Source organism: Maniola hyperantus, chromosome 12 (genome assembly GCF_902806685.2).
Source record: "Maniola hyperantus chromosome 12, iAphHyp1.2, whole genome shotgun sequence".
Classification (NCBI taxonomy): Eukaryota; Metazoa; Arthropoda; class Insecta; order Lepidoptera; family Nymphalidae; genus Maniola; species Maniola hyperantus.
The window spans coordinates 10,810,746-10,832,817 of NC_048547.1; the positions used below are offsets into that span (position 1 = coordinate 10,810,746).

At 37.7% G+C, this 22,072-nt stretch overlaps 1 protein-coding gene across 2 annotated transcripts; it reads left to right on the plus strand.

Annotated features, from left to right (window-relative positions):
• Nucleotides 1–820: 820 nt before the first annotated feature.
• Nucleotides 821–20,293, plus strand: LOC117986793 (synaptic vesicle glycoprotein 2C-like). Of its 2 annotated transcripts, none has more exons than XM_034973660.2 (11): nucleotides 821–1,169; nucleotides 9,881–9,934; nucleotides 11,073–11,234; nucleotides 12,838–13,000; nucleotides 13,579–13,700; nucleotides 14,239–14,480; nucleotides 15,196–15,401; nucleotides 15,847–16,109; nucleotides 16,909–17,068; nucleotides 17,818–17,945; nucleotides 18,586–20,293. In XM_034973660.2, exons 1-11 carry the CDS (start codon nucleotides 1,166–1,168, stop codon nucleotides 18,639–18,641), a joined length of 1,560 nt encoding a protein of 519 aa, XP_034829551.1. In that variant the 5' UTR covers nucleotides 821–1,165; the 3' UTR covers nucleotides 18,642–20,293. The 2 variants fall into 2 exon arrangements, with proteins under 2 accessions (XP_034829551.1, XP_069358382.1); XM_069502281.1 differs by lacking the exon at nucleotides 821–1,169 and adding an exon at nucleotides 9,548–9,765 and having other exon boundaries at nucleotides 9,879–9,934.
• The last annotated feature ends 1,779 nt before the right edge of the window (nucleotides 20,294–22,072 follow it).

Here is a 22,072-nt window from a genome sequence, read left to right on the forward strand (position 1 = left end):
TAGCACACGTAAAGGGAGTCCGAAAACCGTGAATTTTTGGTTACAGACCAAAAAAAAAAATTAAAATGTGTTAAAGAACAAATTTAGTCTTTTCAACTTTTAAAGTAAGATTACTATACCAAGTGAGGTAGCATAAAGGGCTTTACTTGTACATTGTAAAACAGATTTTTATTGATTTTTTATTCATAATAGTTTTTGATTTCTCGTGCAAAATATCGAAAAAAACGACTGCAGTACGGAACCTTCCGTGCGTGAGTCTAACTCGCTCTTGACCGGTTTTTTGTATTACACAGACTCGGATATTAACTTCATGAGTTTCTTACATATTATGTTTTAAAGGCACCAGGGCACACTGGTCGCTGCCTTTCCTAGTGGGTTTTTAAAAGTTATTTCAATATTAGTATTAATACCCAACTATGTTTCGCAAGGATTTCCGACACCATTTTAAATTCGATTAAGAATAGGTACCATTTAGGTAGGTCTTCTTAATGGCAGGTTTCGGCTGCAGTTTACCTACTAAATGAGAATGTGCCAAATGTGCATACTTTAGACTGCATTTGGAGAAAAATTGCAGCAAAAGAAAGTACTTAATGTAAATATTATTATGATACTGCGATAAAATTTTGAAATGCAAAGAGTATATTATAAGGAAGGTATATAAAGGCTACGTTAGACTATTAAACAGCACTTGAAAAACATGTGCCTCTTCAATCGGATTACAGAAATAGACGTTATCATATCAAAAGTAATTAAATAAGTACAGCATTTTATGAAGTGACGAAAGCAAATACAAGAACTGAGATCTAGCTTCTGAACTTACGTAGTGACTGAGTAGTATTTAGTTACGTAAGGATTAGTTAGTAAGTATACTTAGTCGCAAGAAATGGCCTAGAAGTCATGCGAGGAGATTGATCGTGGTCACCGTTTAGATAACACGAGATGAGCGATCGACCGACCTTATCGTTATCAGTATGGAAGGAATCTTCGGTAGGAGCCGATAGCGAAGCGACATTCGCATAGAAGCCTCAGCGCGCAATACGCGACATCCTTGAGGCTTGCGTCCGCGCATTACTACCAGGGGAAACAATGCAACACCGGTAGGCGATATTATCGTGATTGATCTCAACCGGACTTTTTTTTAATAGTGAAGTGATACTTTTTAAACATGGGTGAGTTTAAGTTTTTTTTTAACTTAGGACTATTGTAATTTTGTGCAAGTTACATTCAAATTGTGTTAAAGGATAATTATGTTAAAGAAATTAATGCAGGATCGTTTTATAATAAAATGATATATTTTATCAAAAATTTAAAAATTTAGACAAGTATATTTTTTGCCAAATTTTTAGTATTAAAATCTGTAAAATGACACAAAATGACAAAAAAAACCGTGAAATATTAATAATGAGACAAAAAAAATCAGTAATATTTAACAATACGTAAAAAAATAATTAAATAATAATTTTAATAGGTTCTACCTACTATACTACCTACTTAAAAATACGAAACAAACGTCTTACTATAGTGATACATAAACGAAACGAACGCCTAATTGTGACTATTATTTATTTATGTTAAATTAAAAAAAAATATTATACTGAAAAACAAATAGGTATATACTTATAAATTAATTAGAAGGGAGTTTACCAACTGATTAATTATTATTCATGAATCTGCAAAATCATTAGTCATTACCAATCGCACTGTTGTATGGATGTGAGTTGTAAAGTCAAGTTCAGCAAGTTTGCCCGCGCACAAATATACTGACAATACCTGCGGAAAATTCACTTGTTAAGTACATAAATCGGAAGGCACACGCCTGCCACTCACGAGTGACAATGTTCAGGATTTTTCTAAAGTTCCTGCATGTTACATTTTTTTGTAAAAAATTAGTCATGGGACATCGCTCCCAAATGAGGTTTTATTTTATGAAAAAGGTGGTTATTACCACCAAGGAAATCCATACTGTACATACTAATCCATACTTAATATTATAAATGCGAAAGTTTGCCTGTCTATCTGCTAGTTTTTCACGGCTAGAGTTTGAAAAATCTATATCAACGCGGGCGATGCCGCGGGCATAATCTAGTACCTCATCATCATCATCATGATCAACCCATCGCCGGCTCACTACAGAGAACGGGTCTCCTCTCAGAGTGAGAAGGGTTTTGGCCATAGTCTACCACGCTGGCCCAGTGCGGATTGGCAGACTTTACACACCTTTGAGAACATTATGGAGAACTCTCAGTCATGCAGGTTTCCTCACGATGTTTTCCTTCACCGTTAAAGCAAGTGATATTTTAATTACTTAAAAACGCACATAACGAAAAGTTAGAGGTGCGTGCCCGGGATCGAACCCCCGACCTCCGATTGGATGGCGGACGTCCTAACCACTAGGCTGCCACAGTTTCATCTAGTACCTATTTATTTATAAATGCGAAAGTGTGACCGTACGTACTTCTGTAAGTAGGTATGAACGAAATATATTTCTTTCTTTTTAATAAACGTAGATTTATCTTTTTGTTACCTACTGAGTAGCAAATAACTGACACCTTATTAGTCACGAATTCAACGCGTGGTTTATTTTTATGAACAATTATTAACCGACTTCAAAAAAAGGAGGAGGAGGTTCTCAATTCGTCGGAATCTTTTTTTAAATGCCAAGGATAAAATATCTAGAGGAATTTCGCACGAGGAATTCGTACGTTTGTCGATATTTCGAACAATTCGATATTTTGTCCGCGCACATATCTAATGAATAGAAAATTAAAAGGAATTTAGGATGTAGGCATAATTTTATGGTCTAGCGAGATATAGCGCTACGAAACCGTGTAGAATCTAAATGCTTAGTGGGAAAATTCGTAGAACCCAGGATAGGTATAGTTAACCACGAGAGGAGTTAGCTCGGTTTGCTTCTTACCCGGCTATGATACCTTTAAACTTCTGAACATTTCGTAGTATCCCACGAAAAAGTCAGGCCACAAACGCCGCTCTGTCACTTTTCGTCGGACCAGCGTGGGCGTCATATAATATGGTTGTAATACTATTTTAACTAGTTAAATATTAAGGTATTTCATTACTCATAGATGAGGCCGTAGTGACTGTATTCCACGGAGCCAAGTATTTGTGGCTGTTTTCTTACACGCTTTTAATACTTTTACGACTGCATTTTCCGATCAAAAAGGACGTAACCGCACTTATGAATCGATAGAAACGATTCGTTTCCGTAGAATAAAGTCCTAAGGGACAATTTTTATAATTGCAACTGGATAAAAGTCCAATAAACCCCTTTATAATAACCCTAACACCCTTTACCAAAATTTCTCAATGACATTTAACGCCAGGTTTTTGGTGTTGTGCGTCTAAACGACTGCTACTTGGTCTCGCTAAACTACTAGGTAAGTACGTGTTCGTTTTTGTCTTCATAAGTTTTCTCAGATAAATAATTCGACCTAGATTCCCCCCTCCCACTATTTTACTATCAGACCGCGAGGCATCGTAAAGGTCTGCAACCCTACATAGTTGAAATTTCGCGGGCTTGTATGAAGCGATTTGCTTCCTCTTTTATTACAAACTGCTTGAATACGGAATGCCGTTCCGGCTTCCTATTTCACACTAGTTGCAATATTGCTACCTTCAAAAAAAGAGAGAATAGGCACTTTTGGGCAGGTGCGCTCTTCCTAAGGCTGCATCATCACCATCATTATGGTGTGATCGCAGGCAAGCGCAACCTAAATAGCCTAAAAAGCCATGACAAAATATTGGTGCACAATCATTATGTTAATATACATATTATAGTATAGGTATAGCATGCTATAATATATAATAGTATGCTTTCATTACAGCTGTGGTAGCCTAGTGGTTAGGACGTCCGCCTTCCAATCGGAGGTCGGGGGTTCGATCCCGGGCACGCACCTCTAACTTTTCGGAGTTATGTGCGTTTTTAAGTAATTAAAATATCACTTGCTTTAACGGTGAATGAAAACATCGTGAGGAAATGCCATGCCTAAGAGTTCTCCATAATGTTCTCAAAGGTGTGTGAAGTCTGCCAATCCGCACTTGGCCAGCGTGGTAGACTATGACCAAAACCCTTCTCACTCTGAGAGGAGACCTGTGCTCTGTAGTGAGCCGGTGATGGGTTGATCATTATGATGATGATGATGCTTTCATTCGGTTTAGTATTTTCCCAATGTTAAACCCATGGTCTAACTTATTATTCCAACCTAGTATAAACAATTGACATAGTTCTGGGTATAGGTAGGTATAAAGCAGTGATTGCCTTGTACACCGTGGACATTAAATCATTGCCTACCCACTACTTAAATGAAATGATATAGCCTTCAATGAACTTTACGACAAAATTTCTATTCAGCAGTCGAAAAGTTTCCTTAAATAAATCTGTAAGTAAATTTTTTTTTTTTTTAATTACCAACATAAGGAATGTTTAACAAATCCAATTTAGTCACAGCAAAAAACCACGAACCGTCTACTTCTTAATACATAATAATAATAATAATAGTGTTTCTATAAACAATTTGCATTGTTTATAGAAACACTTACATTACATTTTATACAAAATACACATACAATAGTCACAGATTAGCGAAAAAATAGATATCTACTTACCTAACAACACTAAAATAAATACTTAAATAAAATAAAATAAAATATCTTTATTTAACAAAAACAAGTTATTTTGGCGTCGGTTACTAGTGGTCTCCACACTAGGTTAAACCTGTGACGTGGAGACCAATAGTTCATCATCATCATGATCAACCCATCGCCGGCTCACTACAGAGCATGGGCCTCCTCTCAGAGTGAGAAGGGTTTTGGCCATAGTCTACCACGCTGGCCAAGTGCGGATTGGCAGACTTCACACACCTTTGAGAATATTATGGAGAACTCTCAGGCATGCATGTTTCCTCGCGATGTTTTCCTTCACCGCTAAAGCAAGTGACATTTTAATTACTTAAAAACGCACATTACTCCAAAAATTTAGAAGTGCGTGCCCGGGATCGAATCCACGACCTCCGATTGGAAGGCGGATGTCCTAACTACTAGGCAACAACAACGATAATTACAGTTTACTAATTCTAAGCATCCAAGCATATCCAAGTCTTTGTACAATATCCGTATTATCGAGAACCTGGATTACCTCGATATTTTATGTAATGATAAAAGCCAGTTCGATAGGCTTATTTTTTATAGGCACATAATATAAAGTCACTTACGTTTTATCTTTCCGGTGAATATCTTTTCTTTATTCATTGAAAAGTGTACAAAATATACTTACCTCCATTTCATTAAAAATATTTGATTTTTAAAATAATATCGGTAGGTACTTACTCTGAGCTCAACTAATAGAGTATTTGCAGCTTTTTCTTACCAATGTAATAAGAAAAGGACAGGCAAGCCTACTTAATTTAATTTACAGCTGTCCAGACCTGTGCAGCTGTCAAATCTCGTGACTTCAGATGCCAGTTGTGAGCCTACTTAGTTTAAATTTGTAAAGTGCTCTATAAAGCATTTAAATTTAAAATTCATTTTCCATCGTTTTTAGCTATATTAAACAGAAAAAGATGCAGATACTCTAAACGTAGTTTAAAGAAAAACCATCGCAATCAACGCCATATCTACTAATACTTACTAAGTTACTAGCGTAGGTTACGTCGCTTACCTATGTCCAGCAGTTGACGCAAACAGGCTGATGAATTGGATTGGATTGGAAGTATAGACGGAAAAGGAACCGACGATATAAAAAATATTTCTTTTCTTTTTTATATTTCTATATATTACACATACATACACACACACATAATTACAGATTTGCACACACAGAATTACAGATTTGCGCACACTAGGTATGTATAAACTTTAATTTGAAAAATTACGTTAGAGCCTATTTAGTTTTGTTAGCTCGGAAAATAAAAAATCGGCAATTTTCTAAAGTGCGGTGTGTACACGGCACTTAAGATTACACATCAGATATTTCTACATCTATAATATAAAAATTAATCACCAAATGTGCTGCTCGTCGCAAATCTCGAGAACCGCTGAACCGATTTCGCTAATTCTTTTTTAATAATATTCCTTGAAGTACGAGGATAGTTCTTATGGAGAGAAAAAATTAATTCAACCTCCCCCTCAATTTTCTAAACTCCACCCGAGCGAAGCCGGGGCGGTTCAGCTAGTACCTAATATTATTATCGAGGTACCTTACTAGAATAGTGATGTGAGATGTCCAAACTGAAGCAAACGGGAGTCGAATGCGTGGAATTATTTTACTGCGTTTACGCGATTAATCGTACCGCCGCGCCGCGCCGCGCCAGCGAGTGGGGTTGATGCATCTTTTAGTAAACAATATTTATCAAAACCAGTTTCGAAAACGGATCCTTGGCGTACTTATACTAATACAATGCCGTATAGCGACTGTGTCACTGTCACACTTATTTGCGCAGTAAAGCCAAGCTCATACTGATAACGCGCGCCGATGTTTAGACATGTCAACGAGCAATTTATTTACGAGTTTTACAACGGTAAAACCCTTCATCTTGTTTCATAAAATTGATTAATCATGACTATGAGTTCCAACAAATAATGCTACTAGTGTAATAAGATAAGATAACGGTGAGTGCTGGTTTATTTAACACTAGAATTTAGTGTGAATTAAAACTTAAATAGGAGTAGGTAATTAGGTATCTAGAGATCTTATGCTTATTTTTATTATTAGCTTTTGCCCGCGCTAACGTAACGTAAAAGAAACTCTGACTTTAAACCTGATTAATTAATAGTAATAAACCAAATATAACATTTGGTAGTAAGTAGGCACTTACCGCAAGATTTTTCATGAATAAAAATAATAATATAAAATATATGTATATTGTATAAATAATACTGAAGAACCTGAAGTTGCAATATGACGGTTTGTACAGGTCACTGTTTTTATAGAATGCGCAAGCGCACCAAGTTTAATGGAATAAGAGCCAGCGCGTGCCAGATCTTCGTTATTTTATAAAAGCTGAAAGTATATCTGCGTATTGTCTCCAACACTGGAAGGAACATTTTGTTTGGATGTTTGTTTGGATCATGGTGGCTTTGGGAGATAACAGGTAATAAAAGTGTAAAAAATCTTACGTCAGAGTATAAAGTCTATTTTTTTATTTCTTGCAGAATAGTATCTATTCGAAATCCCTTAATGCATTGCCAGTCACCTAGTATCATGGAAATCCCCAGTCAGACACCCTTAAAGTTTAAAATTTACCAATACAATACGCAGAGAAATGATCAGCTTTTATAAAATAACGAAGTTCTGGCATTTGCTGACTCTGTCTCTGTAAATAACATCATGTCTAACTATTATTTCACAATCTTATAAAACAATTCCGTTTCTAAACGAACAGCATTTTATCAGATTTGAAAACAGAAAAGATAATCTTCATATTCCAAGTGCACTTCACAAACTTCGATAGCAGATAATTTATGGTCCAAGCCGCTTTGTACTCATACCACACTTAACTGTCAAATAGTTTATCTCAATCATTGTTAGGGTTCCATATCTCCAGAGAAAAAAAGAAACCCTTAAGTACACTTTCTTCGTTGTCTGTTTATCTTTCTGTCGTGTCAAGAGTCAAGACTCGTAAAGGGAATCAAAATCTATTCGGTACTTCCCGTTGATCTAGATCCTAGAATAATGCTGGGTATTGCACAAGTAATGGGAAAAATCCGAAAACCGTGAATTTGTGGTTACACAACAAAAAATTAGGTGTTATATTTTCTTGTACGATGGTACGGAACACTATGTGTGCGAGACCGACTCGCATTGACCGGTTTTGTTTATGCCCTTGACTGAAAAACACAAAAAAAATATAAATGTTTTCCTTTCTTACCGAATAGATGTCGAAAGAAACTATTAAAATGAACCCCATGAATTGTACTTACCTTGTATTGTACCTATCCATAGTCCATACTAATATCATAAAAATGCGAAACTGTGTCTGTCTGTCTTCTGTGTTCACGGCCCATCCCTTTGATCCATTTTGACAACGAGGCAACTGTACCAAATAGATGATGTCCGCAACTTCGTCCGCGTGGATTTTCTTAGGTTTTTAAAAATCCCGGGAGAACTCTTTGATTTTTCGGGACAAAAGGTATTCGTATTTATGATATTATGTACCTTAATTACTGGTATATATAGAAGATTAGGTGTTTTGCGGAAGAAAGAATACAATAAGAGTAATGATTATTAAACTTATTTAAGTAAGTAGAACTACTCGTAAATAAATAAAATAATTTGTAAGTAAGACTACCATTAGATTTTTTTATTAAAATGTTTTATTTATTTAGTCAGTGTCCTTAGCCCGATGCTTAACTATTAAAAAACGCGTAGTATTGTGAAGATTGGAAAATAAAATTAATAATTAATCAATATTGTGACATGTCTAATAGGCTACTTGACAATTTTTTTAAGTTGGTCTTAAATGGTTAATATTTGTCCTATTATATCAAAAAAATTAACACTATATTTTTTTGCGCCCTAAAAACCGTAAAACTTTAATTTAAAAAAATATTTTTCTTAGACAGGTGAAAACACTGTCGGCCATGTTTGGCCGATAGATTATCTGTGCTCTGACGTCATGCATTTGTAAACAACAGTATAACCCCATGTTTGGCCGATAGATTATCTGTGCTCTGACGTCATGCATTTGTAAACAACAGTATAACCCTGTGGTTATACTGTTGTTTACAAATGCATGACGTCAGAGCACAGATAATCTATCGGCCAAACATGGCCGACAGTGTTTTCACCTGTCTAAGAAAAATATTTTTTTAAATTAAAGTTTTACGGTTTTTAGGGCGCAAAAAATATAGTGTTAATTTTTTTGATATAATAGGACAAATATTAACCATTTAAGACCAACTTAAAAAAATTGTCAAGTAGCCTATTCCTTAGGTATTATAATTATTATCAAACCTATAGTAGGTATCCTGAAATTAGACGTTAGATACTTAAAAATTAACTATAGTGAGTACCTACTTAATAATAATGAAACTGTAAAATCAGTAAGTACCGTCTAAAATATAAACTGAAAGTTAAGTCATTCGACTGGTTATAGTCTGTTTATAAGTAGAAGAATGTTTCTAATCCTAAGTAAGCCTACCGACCTACTTACTATTTAGTATTTACCTGTATACTTAGAGCTAGCGCGCACACCGGTGCGGCGAGTTGTAGTGCGTTTTAATATCCGTAAATTTGAATTTAAATCTATGAAAATCCGGTGCGGAATTAATTCCGCAGTCCGCCCGCTTCTATATAGTTCTATAGTTCACAGATTTTGCAGGGAAAAAACGTACGGAAATTTACCGTGATGAGCGCCTAGCTCTAAAGTGTCTAAAATTATTTTTTTGAAAATATCCTACGTGTAAAGGAAAAATCGATGCTTTATAGTTTATGCGCTGTGCTGTGGCCTATGATGAACATAACTCTGATAGAAACATGTGCGCTTGACAATCAAAAAAATGCGGGTAGATTAAATAAATTAGTTTTGACACTGTCATAGGTATTTAACCAATTTTTCGGTGACATTAAGTGAACCGTGGGTGAACCGAACCATACGTGATTAAAAATAGTACATAAATGAACAAAAGTTTCAACGTAGTTTTAGATCTATTGAAATGTAACCTTCTTTACTATTACAATTACGCGAAACCTAAAAACATGCAGGTTGAAGTTCATATGACTGTAACTAGAACTATTAGGCCAGTGTTATCAGTTAAGTACTCCACACATTGTGATAACTAACTAATCAAGTGAATGTAATAATGTTATACGTATTTATTAAGTGTTTTATATTGTAATATGTATGTGGTTTATTCGTTGTTATAGGTTTAGACTTCTTAGAACATGGGGCGGACTTCGAAGCCGCAATCTCGGCTACCGGTAAGTCTGAAACATTTTGTAAATAATATCTTTGAATAGTTTCATAATTTATCATCATCATGATCAACCCATCGCCGGCCTACTACTGAGCACGGGTCTTCTCTCACAATGAGAAAGGTTTAGACCAGAATCTGCCACGCTGGCCCCGTGCAGATTGACAGACTTCACACACCTTTGAGAACTAATGTTCTAAAAGGTGTGTAAAGAACTCTGAGGCATGCAGATTTCCTCACCTAGCTAGTGGTTAATAAGCCAACCTTCCGAATAGAAGGTCGACATTTTATTAACCACCATTCTATCACCGCTTGACATCATTTACTTTAATAATTATTATTATTAACTAAATTCTGCATTCTCCTTCAAGCCGACTGCTAAATTGCAATTAAAATACGATTGTAATGCAATTGACCCAACTGCAATATTGCAGTCTGCTTGACGCAGACTGATTGCAATTATTGGACTTAGTGTAGTCCGTCTGTCTACTTATATACAGTGTGTTTTTAAGTAGGACAGTATGATGAAGTCCAGAACCATAGAAGATGCAGGGAAACTGTCTTAGGAACTTGTGAAAACTCTTTGGTATCATAAATTTTTTGGTCACGCGTTTTGTTTTCAAAAAAATTTACGTATAGGTTCCTATATACAGTTTCCCTATATCTCCTATGGTTTTGGACTTCCCCATACTGTCCCAGACCAAAAACACACTGTACATACTTTAGATTGTTACCTACTCAGTCCCTAAGTGATGTAATTTTATATTCCATGCCTACTCTAACATGGGATTTTGGTAAGTTAGGATTTTAGTATTTTGTCTGGTGGGAGGCTTCGGCTGTAGCTATTTACCACTAAGATGGGACGCATGTATCCAGAAGATGCCATTCACTTTTGTTTTAAAGATACCCCGATTATAATTGGTAGGAAACACGGATCGCCGAATGGTATTCTAAACCTTAGCCATTTGTATGAGGTATGATGACGCAAAACGTTTCTTGCGTGTAGATGGAATATCAACGACATAAGGATGGAAACTCGCCCGACGTTTGCGGTTCGGGGGTAAAATGGTGAAGGGGGGACAAGATCGAAAAGTTCCTGAGCACTCTCCGAAATATACCCTATCAAACACCGATTTGTTATTCAGGTTTCGGGCGCTTCCATTTCTGTCTCCTGGCCATCGCGGGCCTCATCTACGCCAACACAGCCATCGGCATCACGATAGTGTCGTTCGTGTTACCGTCCGCGACATGCGACTTCCAAATGACGTCTGCTGATAAAGGCTGGCTCACAGCCGCCCCTATGTTAGGTAAGTTTCTGTACCATGATATTACACTGGTTCTTGCTGCAAACGACGAGCGCGCGTTAACTTTACTTGTGGTTACGTCGTATACACGGACATTGCGTACAATACGTGCTTTCGTGTCGGACCAATCAGTTACGAGCAAGCGCTCGCAAACGCACACATTTATTTTGCTTTACTGAAGTACTATACCGATACACTGGAATTTATAGTCAAGTCATGTGTCATATTCAACCTTAATGCATTGCATAAAGGATGAATATGAACATGTCATTGTCATCTGAACTCTGAACGGTTCCCTAAAGAAGCCTCGATCTTGACTATGAATGATTCAAGTAGTAAACACAAGCATGAAGCACGCGCACACGCCGCAAGAACTAAACCTATTTTAATGTAGTTACCTACCCCCTGAACATAAAAAGCAAGTCGAAAAAAAATTTTAGTTTACCATAGACCTCATTAAATAGCTATTTTAAAATCATTATGAGGTTTCTTAGACAGTTTTTGGAAAATAGTTACCGTTTACGAAATAATGATCGTCTAAGGATTTAGCAAGTTCTATAACTAAGGTTTCCAGCATCACTACAAATTACGGCACCATACCATAGGCGTGTTCTGTGTTCTTACATAGATTTTTTTTAAACTTTAATTAACTATGTACCTACAATAAAATAAATAGATAAGTAGGTACTTAGCATAAAATATAATGACACAAAAATAGCTGTACCTACCCTAGTAGGTACTTACCTGTCTAATTATAATCATCCCGTTATCTTCCGGGAAAAGATTGGGTGAACCCAATAATAATTTCTTGATTAGTGGCGTTTTCCCATCGAGTACTTCCCTACCTATTGTTTCAACTCAAGTGCCAATTGACTTGTTTCTTATTAATATGATTACCTATCTTCATTAATTTCTAGAACTGGATTTATTTACATCTTAGTAGATACGTTCATAACAAGCTGAGTCAACCTACTTGACTGAACTAGGATCTATGTCTGTAAACGCCGAAATACTGGCACGCTTAAATTTGCCTATGCAATCCTCAAGGTATTAGTCAAAGACCAAACTTTCGACCTTTGTTGAGCGAATTTTTTTGTAAATCGTGGAAGTTTCGAAAAATAAATAGGTACTCAATTTTATGAAATCGGTTTTTGACTTGGCTAACCTGAATTATTAGGTATAGGTAGATAGGTATAAGAATGTATTAATTGACATCCTTGACATCCTTTTCATCTCGACTTCCATGAAGATAGGGAATAACATATTACGCAAAAAGAAATCGGATCACCCACCTCCACGTAGGTATGTTTGTCCTACTCGTAGACGTAGGGTGTATTCGCAAAGCACAGTCTTCTAACGTACCAGTTCACCAAGCGACAATAAAAGAGATAAAAAGACTTCGACGACACTTTGTTAGCGTGGTATAAGATTTAGCGAACTCTAGCAATTGAATTTACTTAGTATTTTAGTTTTTAGCCATAATTAATGATAAATATATGTAACTCTGTAGGTAATTGGGCGTTGTTACAAAATTTCTTTAATTCTTTAACTAATTTTCTACAAATACATCAGTAGATATTCAGCGGGACTTAATCTTTACTTTCAGGTATGGTTATCGGTTCATACTTCTGGGGTTGCTTAGCGGACACGAAGGGCCGAAAAGTGGTGTTGGTGTCAACACTTCTACTAGATGGCTTCATCGGGATTTTATCTTCGTTCGTCCAAATTTTGCCCATTTTTATGGCGTGCAGATTTATTAATGGTTTCGCGTAAGTACCCACCAATCCTGTACCCTATACCTAGGTGCTTACCTAAATAGGTACCTAGTTACCTAATAGTAGGTATGGTAGTAGATATAAGATAATATAAAAAATACAAAACTTTTAAGGCATGGTTGCAACGTGTTGCATGAAAAAACTATTTTGAAAAGAGTGATTGAAACTTAAGTCAAGTTTCAAGTCGAAACTGGAATTTAATTTACTTAGTATTGCATGAGTAAGACGTATCTTACAGCATCGGATCTAACTAGATTTCTGCTTTCTGTTGTAAATAATCTGAACTCTAGATCGTTGACTGCGGGACCGAATAAGGGACCTGAAGACCTTCTACTGTATGACTGTGTCAATGAAGAGCACACGATGAACAGCTTTATATTATTAGGAATCTTCTAAAGACCTTTGATCTCCTTGCTCAGGCAGTTACTTGGTTAGGGGATCTGAATATCCACTTACAATAATTATTAATGATTGATGAAGATGATTAATCTACAAAGTCATGGCAAAATACGAAAATAACCAGGTCTATGATCTATCTATCTATTTAAGCATGTATCTACTTTAATTTTTAGTGTCGCGGGCGCTATGGGAATCTGCTTCCCGTACTTGGGAGAATTCCAGCAGACCAAATACAGAGAGAAGATCCTCTGCTGGATGGAAATGTTCTGGACACTCGGTGTCATCTTACTTCCATGTCAGTTTTAAATCATTTCACCTATCTATTCTTTATTATACTTACTTGTTCTTACTTCATGAAATGATCGCTTCATAAAATTGTACAGTAATTAATAACGCCAAAGAAATACCAATCTCTATCCTAAGAAAATGATAATGTAAGTACTGAAAACTGCACTAACCTCAATCTCTGCGTCGTATTCCTCATTGCTGAGGGGCACGACCCTACCGTTACCATACCTATGAGTATACCTTTATGCGAATCTTACGACACACCTCAACTAAGAGTGTGATTTTTAATATTATTAGAGTTAACGATTATTATCAGATGTTAATGATAACAATAATTGGGACCGCGCGTCGTGTACCTTCTCTTCGAGCACATGAGTAGATAAGGAAGACATGATATTCTCTAGTCACCGATCCAGTTGCTGGCTTGGGTTGATTACTCGATGTTACTTAACCAACGCAGTCTACTGATATGTACTTACTGTCACAAGTTCACCACTAGGCCACACATGTCACAACATTTCACAATATTTGGATTCATTTTGCAGTGATCGCTTGGGGCATCATTCCGATCCAGGGCATCCGCATAGAAAGTGGAGTCTTCTCATACGACTCGTGGAACTGGTTCGTGGCAGCTTGCGGGGTGCCCTCGCTCATGCTGGGCTTCTGGCTCTTCTCGTTCCCCGAGAGCCCCAAGTTCATGATGGAGTGCGGCGACTACGACGAAGCGCTCGCTGTCCTCAAGTCGATATACAAGCAGAACACCGGAGACGATCCTGATAACTACCCTGTACGTGTACCTATTATACTAAGTTTTGTTAGACAGTAGCCGTCACGTATAAACATGACTTTTCAACCTGTGCAATGGGATTGCTCCAATTTGTGCGACGGTGGGAGGCGTCGTCAATCAACCATTCAGTTCTGTCAGTCCCGCACTGTGAGAAAGTACAGCATCCATGCTCAGACACATCTCCTCAAGTGACTGTCGTGCATGCAGAGTATTTGAAGCCGAACTGCACAAAAATTTCGGGTCAATCTTTGCGTAGTGACGGTCCATTTCTACGACCAAAAGTGTTAGGTATTAAGTGATAAATAAAACTTATAGTTTAAACACTGATGTCGAAGCCACCCCAAGCTGTTTTTCCGTCTGTTCAGAAAAGGTTTAACACCTGTTCTGTTTGAAAAGGGTGGAACTCGGGCAATCAATCCAATAATTCGATAATTTGTTACTGAAGAAATACATACCTAGCCATTTTGTTGAAAGCAGCTCAGCAATTTATTTCAAGAGATGAATATTGATTTAATTTAGAAAATATGTCCTCGGTATGCTTATAGCGACGCCAAATCGCACACCGAGTCAGAGGTTACGTAGTTTACCAAATTCATTAAAAGTAATAATATTAATTAGGTACGTCCAATTGTTGGTGCTGAGCAATCAGGCCATTGTTATAGCACAGGTTATATGCAGGTACCTACTAGTTTACAACATACCATTTTAATTTCAGATTAAAAGCCTCAAAGAGAAAGTAAGAACTATATCAGTGGCGTCGCAGAGCTCACAGAAATCTGTAAGGAGTTTGAGCATGCGCAAGCCCAAGGATTTGAGACGACTGTTCAGCGAGATCTGGGTCCAGACCAAAGCGCTGTGCCGACCTCCGTACCTCAAATACACCGTTCTCACATGTCTTATCCAATTCGGATTAACTACCAGGTAAAGTGATTCATCTCAACCCATCGCCAGCACACTACCTACAGAGTACAAGACGTCTTCTCTCAGATTAAAAAAGGGTTTAGGCTATAGTCCACCACGCTTTCCAGATGCGAATTGACAGACTTCATGAACTTTCAAGAACTTTTTATTTTATTTTATTCAGATACAAGTTAGCCCCTGGCAGCAATCTCACACTATTATATATTCTGTGATGTCACCTGCGGGTAGTGATGATGCAGTCTAAGGTGCAAGCGGGCTAACCCGGAAGGTTATTAAACCCATACCCCTTTGGTTTCTACGTTGTGGGTTTTCCTGCACCATTACAGCAAGCGAAACCTATTTAAGTTAGGGAATGTAAGAGGCACTTGGCCGGTACCTTCCAAACCCCAGACTTTAAAATTTTATTTTCAAATATTGCATCTTAAAATAACTATTTACATTTCAGTTACTACACCCTCATGATCTGGTTCCCTGAGTTGTTCAACCGGTATGAAGAGTATGAACACCGTTTCCCCAACACCTCTGCGTCAGTGTGCGACGTGTCCAGCATCGTGGTGAAGGATGCCTCCAGCACCGATCCCTACGACTGCGACAAGTCGATCGACCAGAGTGTGTACATGCACACGCTCATCGTCGGCCTTGCGTGTATACCGACGTCGCTGTGGCTGCCGCTCTGTGTACATCGGCTCGGCGCTAAATTCTTCCTCAGTAAGTTTCTTCTTCTACCTCTGCGTCAGTGTGCGACGTGTCCAGCATCGTGGTGAAGGATGCCACCAGCACTGATCCCTACGACTGCGAGAAGTCGATCGACCAGAGTGTGTACATGCACACGCTCATCGTCGGCTTTGCGTGTATACCGACGTCGCTATGGCTGCCGCTCTATGTGCATTGGCTCGGTGCTAAATTCTTCCTCAGTAAGTTTCTTCTTAGATATCTAGTATCTATAAAAGAATAAGGGGAATGATTGATCTATCAACGAACAGCTCAAACTACTGGGCGGGTTGGGCTGAAATTTGGCATGCAGATAGCATGATTTTTGAAAGTTCAACCCGTAAGGGAGTAAGTAAAATAGGGGGTTAAAATTTTTGAAGTTCACGCGGACGAAGTCGTGAGCATAAGCTAGTAAATATATAAAAGAAAAAGGTGACTGACTGGTCTATCAGCGGACAGCTCAAACTACTGGACGGATCGGGCTGAAATTTGGCATGCAGATAACTATTATGACGTAGACATCCGGCAAGAGAGGATTTTGGAAAATTTAATCCCTTATGGTGTAAAACAGGGGTTTGTTTGTATATTCCACGCAGACGAAGTCACGAGCATAAGCTAGAGATGAAGTGAAATGATTATGTAGGAACCTATGATCTGATGATTACTGAGGTTCCGTACCCAAATGGTAAAAACGGAGTCCTATTAATAATATCACTCTGCTGTCTGTCTGTCTATCCGCGTGTCATGTTCTCTAGTTCGCAGACGAAATGAATTACCTGAATTTTTTTCTTTACAGTTTTCTCACTGAGCTTCGCTGGTGTAGTCACAGTGGGCCTGTACTTCGTGCAGAACTCAATCCAGAATTTGGTGCTCTCCTGTATATTTGAAGCGCTCACTTCACTGGCCATCAGTCTTGTGTTCTGTGTGCTTGTCGATCTGTTCCCTACGAATCTTAGGTGAGTGAACGATGGTCGATGATTAATAAATATTGGTGTATAATTTTTGTAGACTATTTCATCAACACAATTTAGCCTATAAGGTACGAGAGACCACATCATAGAAATCACTACTTTAAATGCCATTATACCTAAATGCGAAAGTGTGTTTCTTTGTTGGTTTGTCATTCAATCACGCTGCAACGGAGCAACGGATCGACGTGATTTTTGACCGTTAAAGACCAGCGGGGTGATTGAGAGTGACATAAGCTACTTTTTGTAGAGGAAAATCAAAGAGTTCCCACGGGATTTTAAAAACCTAAATCCACGCTGACGAAGTCGCGGGCATCAGCTACTGTTGATATATTTCTGTTAGACCGGATAATTTTAAAAATGGGTCTCATAGCTTACACATAAGACCTACTGTTCGTGAAAAGGTTTACAAAAGACAAACTGTAACACAACCACAGACCATCACCTATAGACGCCAAATCGCCCCCCCCGATCGCCAAGCTTAGGCAGTTGCTTAGCAAAAAATTCGGCCCACGCCCGTTCGATACCCTCATTCCGCACATTGTCTTGATTACGTGACTTTTGAGTCCACCAATCACAACAAAGCATTCTCCCGTGTCCCCCGCCACCATTTTACGATTTTGTTTTCATTCAAAACCTTGTATGTACTCTTGAGGTCGAATTCTCAGTGAATACAACACAGTAGGTAACATCACCAACTTTACACTATTTTAAAAGTGATGTCTTAATTTGTGCAGGGTAATGGCCGCCGCGCTATCACTGACGGCCGGTCGAGGAGGAGGTCTTATTGGCAACTTATCCTTCGGTTACCTCATAGACATCAACTGCGTTATACCCATCGTGGTCTTCTCAGCATTCCTCTTCAGTGAGTATATTAAAATTTACAGTACGGATATCATCTCTATATATAAAAATGAATCGCTGAATGTGTTGCTGATCGCAAATCTCGAGAACGGCTGAACCGATTTCGCTAATTCTTTTTTCATAATATTGCTTGAAGTACGAGGATGGTTCCTACGGAGAGAAAAATTAAAAATAATTGAATCGACTGTTAGGCGGTACGAAGTTCGCCGGAGCAGCTAGTAATAGGATAAAGGATGATACTATTGTTTTTAATCCAAATGTAATTATATCAATCCGCAATTTTTTTATTTTATCATCATCATCATCATCAACCCATATCTGGCTCACAATTGAGCACGAGCCCCCTCTCAAAGTGAGAAGGGTTTGGTCATAGTCTATCATGCTGGCCAAGTGCGGATTGGCAGACTTCACACACGTTTGAGAACATTATGGAGAACTCTCAGGAATGCAGGTTTCCTAACGATGTTTTCCTTCACCGTTACTTCCCGAATAGGAGGCCAACGTCTTAATCATTAGGCTATCAATTTTCTTATTTAGTTCTTTAGAACTAAGAATTCTTTTTAACCAACAGACTACAAAAAAGGAGGTGGTTCTCAATTCAGCCCGTTTTTTTTTTACTCAAAAATTTCTTTCTTTTTTAGTTGCTGCAATACTTTGCTTCTTCTTGCCAAAGACAGGACAAGAAGCTCTCGACTAGATCCAAACTTACTTAAAACTAGATAGTACAATTAGAAATGTCGGTGTAGAGACCATAAGTGACGTTGCTGGAGGAGCACGCTGAGGGCGTTTTAGCCCTCCAAGAGTTTACAAGCTACAACTATATGGAGAAGATGAATAAGATACGGGTGAAAAAAAAATGAAGAAGAGATACGGATAATTCTATCCACTACTTTAGATAAAAAAGTGGACTAAAGAATTTTTGGGGAAGGCGCAAGTGGGATGAGTTGTGAAGATTGCGCAAGTTGTGAGCCTTGCTACAATCTCAATAGTTGTGAATGGCTGGATCTATGGTATTCATGCCGCAATAGTGCTTTGGCGAGTAACGAAAAAGTGTTTGTTAGTCTGAGGTGATTAGGATTGTCACTGTAGCTGTTAAACAACAGCAGTCGACACCCAGAATGTCATGATCACCAGTGTGTTGGATCCACTGACATCTACTAGTATACAAGTACCCTGGACTTGCGATTGGCGACCTGTTTTTGAAGCGACTTGACGATTTTCGCTATTCTAGCACTGATAGCAGCAATGAGCGTCATGTGAGCGTACTCGGAACTAAATGGTAATGAGACATCTGTCAACATTGTGTCAACACGAAGATAATTCGACACAAAGTGCCAATTTTACTTCCCGTACGCTCGGTGGGGTGCATCGAATCGGCAAGAAAAAGGAGTGTAATTTTGTATGGCACACCTTTTCCAGCGTACTTGTATATGTCTATTACAGTGATTGGATCCTTGTCGTGGTTCATTTTAGTGTTGAAAGAACATTAGTTAAGTAGAGCATCGAAAATGAATTAACAGTGTCAAGTGTTGCACATGGTTTGATAAAAAAGTGCCACCAACCCTAGTGACGTCACAGATTCCGAAAAACAAATGTACATAATAAGATGTAAATATGTGGACTAAGTAGGTACCTATTCTTATTTATTGTCCGTTACGGCTTTTACTGTGCTAAGCGGGTTTGGGACGTAGATTTCGTGTGGGCATATATGCAAGGATATCCCATTTAGGATAAAGTTCGTCCGCGTCAAACTATCATATTCCGGTACTGATATCAACTAAGTATATGACGTCAGCAGCTACAGGAGTTGCAGCTTCTATCGCCGCGTCAAAGAAACATCATCACTACGCACCGCAATTATTTATTCGACGAAGACGGCTTGTTTGTAATGTGCGTTCGGAACAAAGGTATCTGTTCACTGAAACAACTGAAACAGAGCGAAGAGGAGATGTTAAGTAGACAAATCAGATTATTGTTTAATAAAATCTGATGGATTTGCTTAACACATTTCAGCTCCACTCCATTTCAGTGAACAGGCGCCATAGACGAGGATTCCCCGATGATTTCAAAATAGCTAATGCGGGTAGTTTGTTTGTTTGATATATCCACCGTGATTTTACGGACAAAACCCGCTTAGCAGAAGAGCCTTTAGAATATTATTTTGTCGAGTCGGGCATCGTGTCCCCAACCCTGTTACCAATTAATTACTGTTATTCAGTATTCAGCTATTGAATGTAAGATTGAGAAACAGTATTTTAGAGTTGACTGTATAATATAATAATAATTTTAATTGTCCTTAAATTATTAATTAATAATTGTTATTAAAGGTTTAATTTGCCTTCCATGAAATTAATTGTTTTATTTATTGATGTCGTTGAAACTTAAGTGTAATAAATAGTTCATAAAAAATATCGGCTTTTCTTGTTTTAAGAACGCTTTTTCCATTCCTTTTATCCGAATCATAGCGATGCTCTTTTCAAATTGTATCTTTGACGTAACTACATTGTGTAAGGTGAATATTATATTGACAGCTAGGTGAGCTAGGACAGCCACACATTTGATTGGTCGAAAACACACATCTCCGCTCCACTCCGGTTCAGTGGAAACACACCCTTAAATAGTTTTACCAGCAAGATACGATTTGAAAAGTATTATTTCGATTCAAGCGAACACGCCGGAATGAGCGTGTCGTGATGGCAATCAGGGTATGAGGCGGGGGGACGCCCCGCACACCCGCACTCGCCCGCGCTAACCCGGTGCGGTTAGCGGGGGCTGTGCGGGTGTGCGGAGTGTTCGCTTTCCGATAAAGTTAGTCCGCTAAGTATAATATGTAAGAGCAAAATGTAGCGTGTGTAAGCGGCGCGTATGTAAAACGCACACGCAGAAAATGCGACAGTCTGAAACCACTCATCAATACCCTTATTATAAATGCGAAAGTGTGTTTGTTTGTTGGTTTGTCCTTCAATGACGTCGCAGCGGTGCAACCGATTGACGTGATTTTTTGCATGGGTATAGATAAAGACCTAGACAGTGACATAAGCTACTTTATCCCGGGAAATCAGTTCTCACAGGATTTTTAAAAACCTAATTCCACGCGGACGAAATCGGGGGCATCAGATAGTAATAGAATAATTATTTGAATAATGAGATAATAATAGAGTAAGTAACAGTTTTATTAGCAAAAGTGTAATTTCTTAACGAACAAAGGTACATAGTATGTATTACACAATAAAAACTAATGTTAAGCAACAAATATTTTTATAACGGCAATTATAATAACGTAAATAGAGAAATTAAATCACATTTTAGAGTTACCTAATTTTTAAAGTTTATCAGTTACTCAGCATGTATGATTTTAACACGATAGTTTTCTATAAACTAGTTATCAAAACTACATATTTTACCCTTTAATTTCATACATTTCATTCCGACTTGAGTATATACTTTTTATGAAGAATCGATAATCAATACTTATAATAAAACTGTAACAGGTCAAATTCTGAACATTGAAGATATTTTGAAAATTTTTTTTCGAGGGCACTCTATAATCGATACTGAACCCAAAACTGTAATTTTTTTCATTTTTGTCTGTCTGTCTGTCTATCTGTCTATCTGTCTGTCTGTCTGTCTGTCTGTCCGTCTGTCTGTCTGTATCACGGCCGCGCATCACGCTGAAACTACTGAATGGATTCCAATGAAACTTGGTACGATTTGAGGTATGACCTATATGAGGAAGAATATAGGATACTTTTTATCCCGAAATTCAGCATGGTTCATGGGAGAGGGGATGAAAGTTAAAATGTATACCTACCGAGTTGTAATTCATTAACGCGTAGTCCGATTTCATTCATTCTTTTTTTGTTAGAAAGGGGATATTTTAAAAAAAAATTTACAAAAAAAATAAAAACCGACTTCGTTACATAAACACTAAAAATTGAAAAATAATTTAATTTATTACCGAATATATTATGTATACAAGAGTTAATATAGTTCCATAATAATACTTTTTGGTGCCGGTGCCAATTAGCTTTAGCTGCGCGAATCGTCTAGACTTCATATTTTTATGGGACTCCACAATGGCACCTCATTGGCACCGACCCCAAAAAATATTATTATGGAACTATATTA

Excerpts from the sequence above, each read along its gene's own strand:
- LOC117986793 (XM_069502281.1), top strand. The coding sequence starts at position 9,632 with ATGAACAAAAGTTTCAACGTAGTTTTAGATCTATTGAAATGTAACCTT. Across the intron at positions 9,766-9,878 it reads ACTATTAGGCCAGTGTTATC|AGGTTTAGACTTCTTAGAAC; the intron begins AGTTAAGTACTC and ends ATTCGTTGTTAT. Across the intron at positions 17,946-18,585 it reads CTTCTCAGCATTCCTCTTCA|TTGCTGCAATACTTTGCTTC; the intron begins GTGAGTATATTA and ends TTTCTTTTTTAG.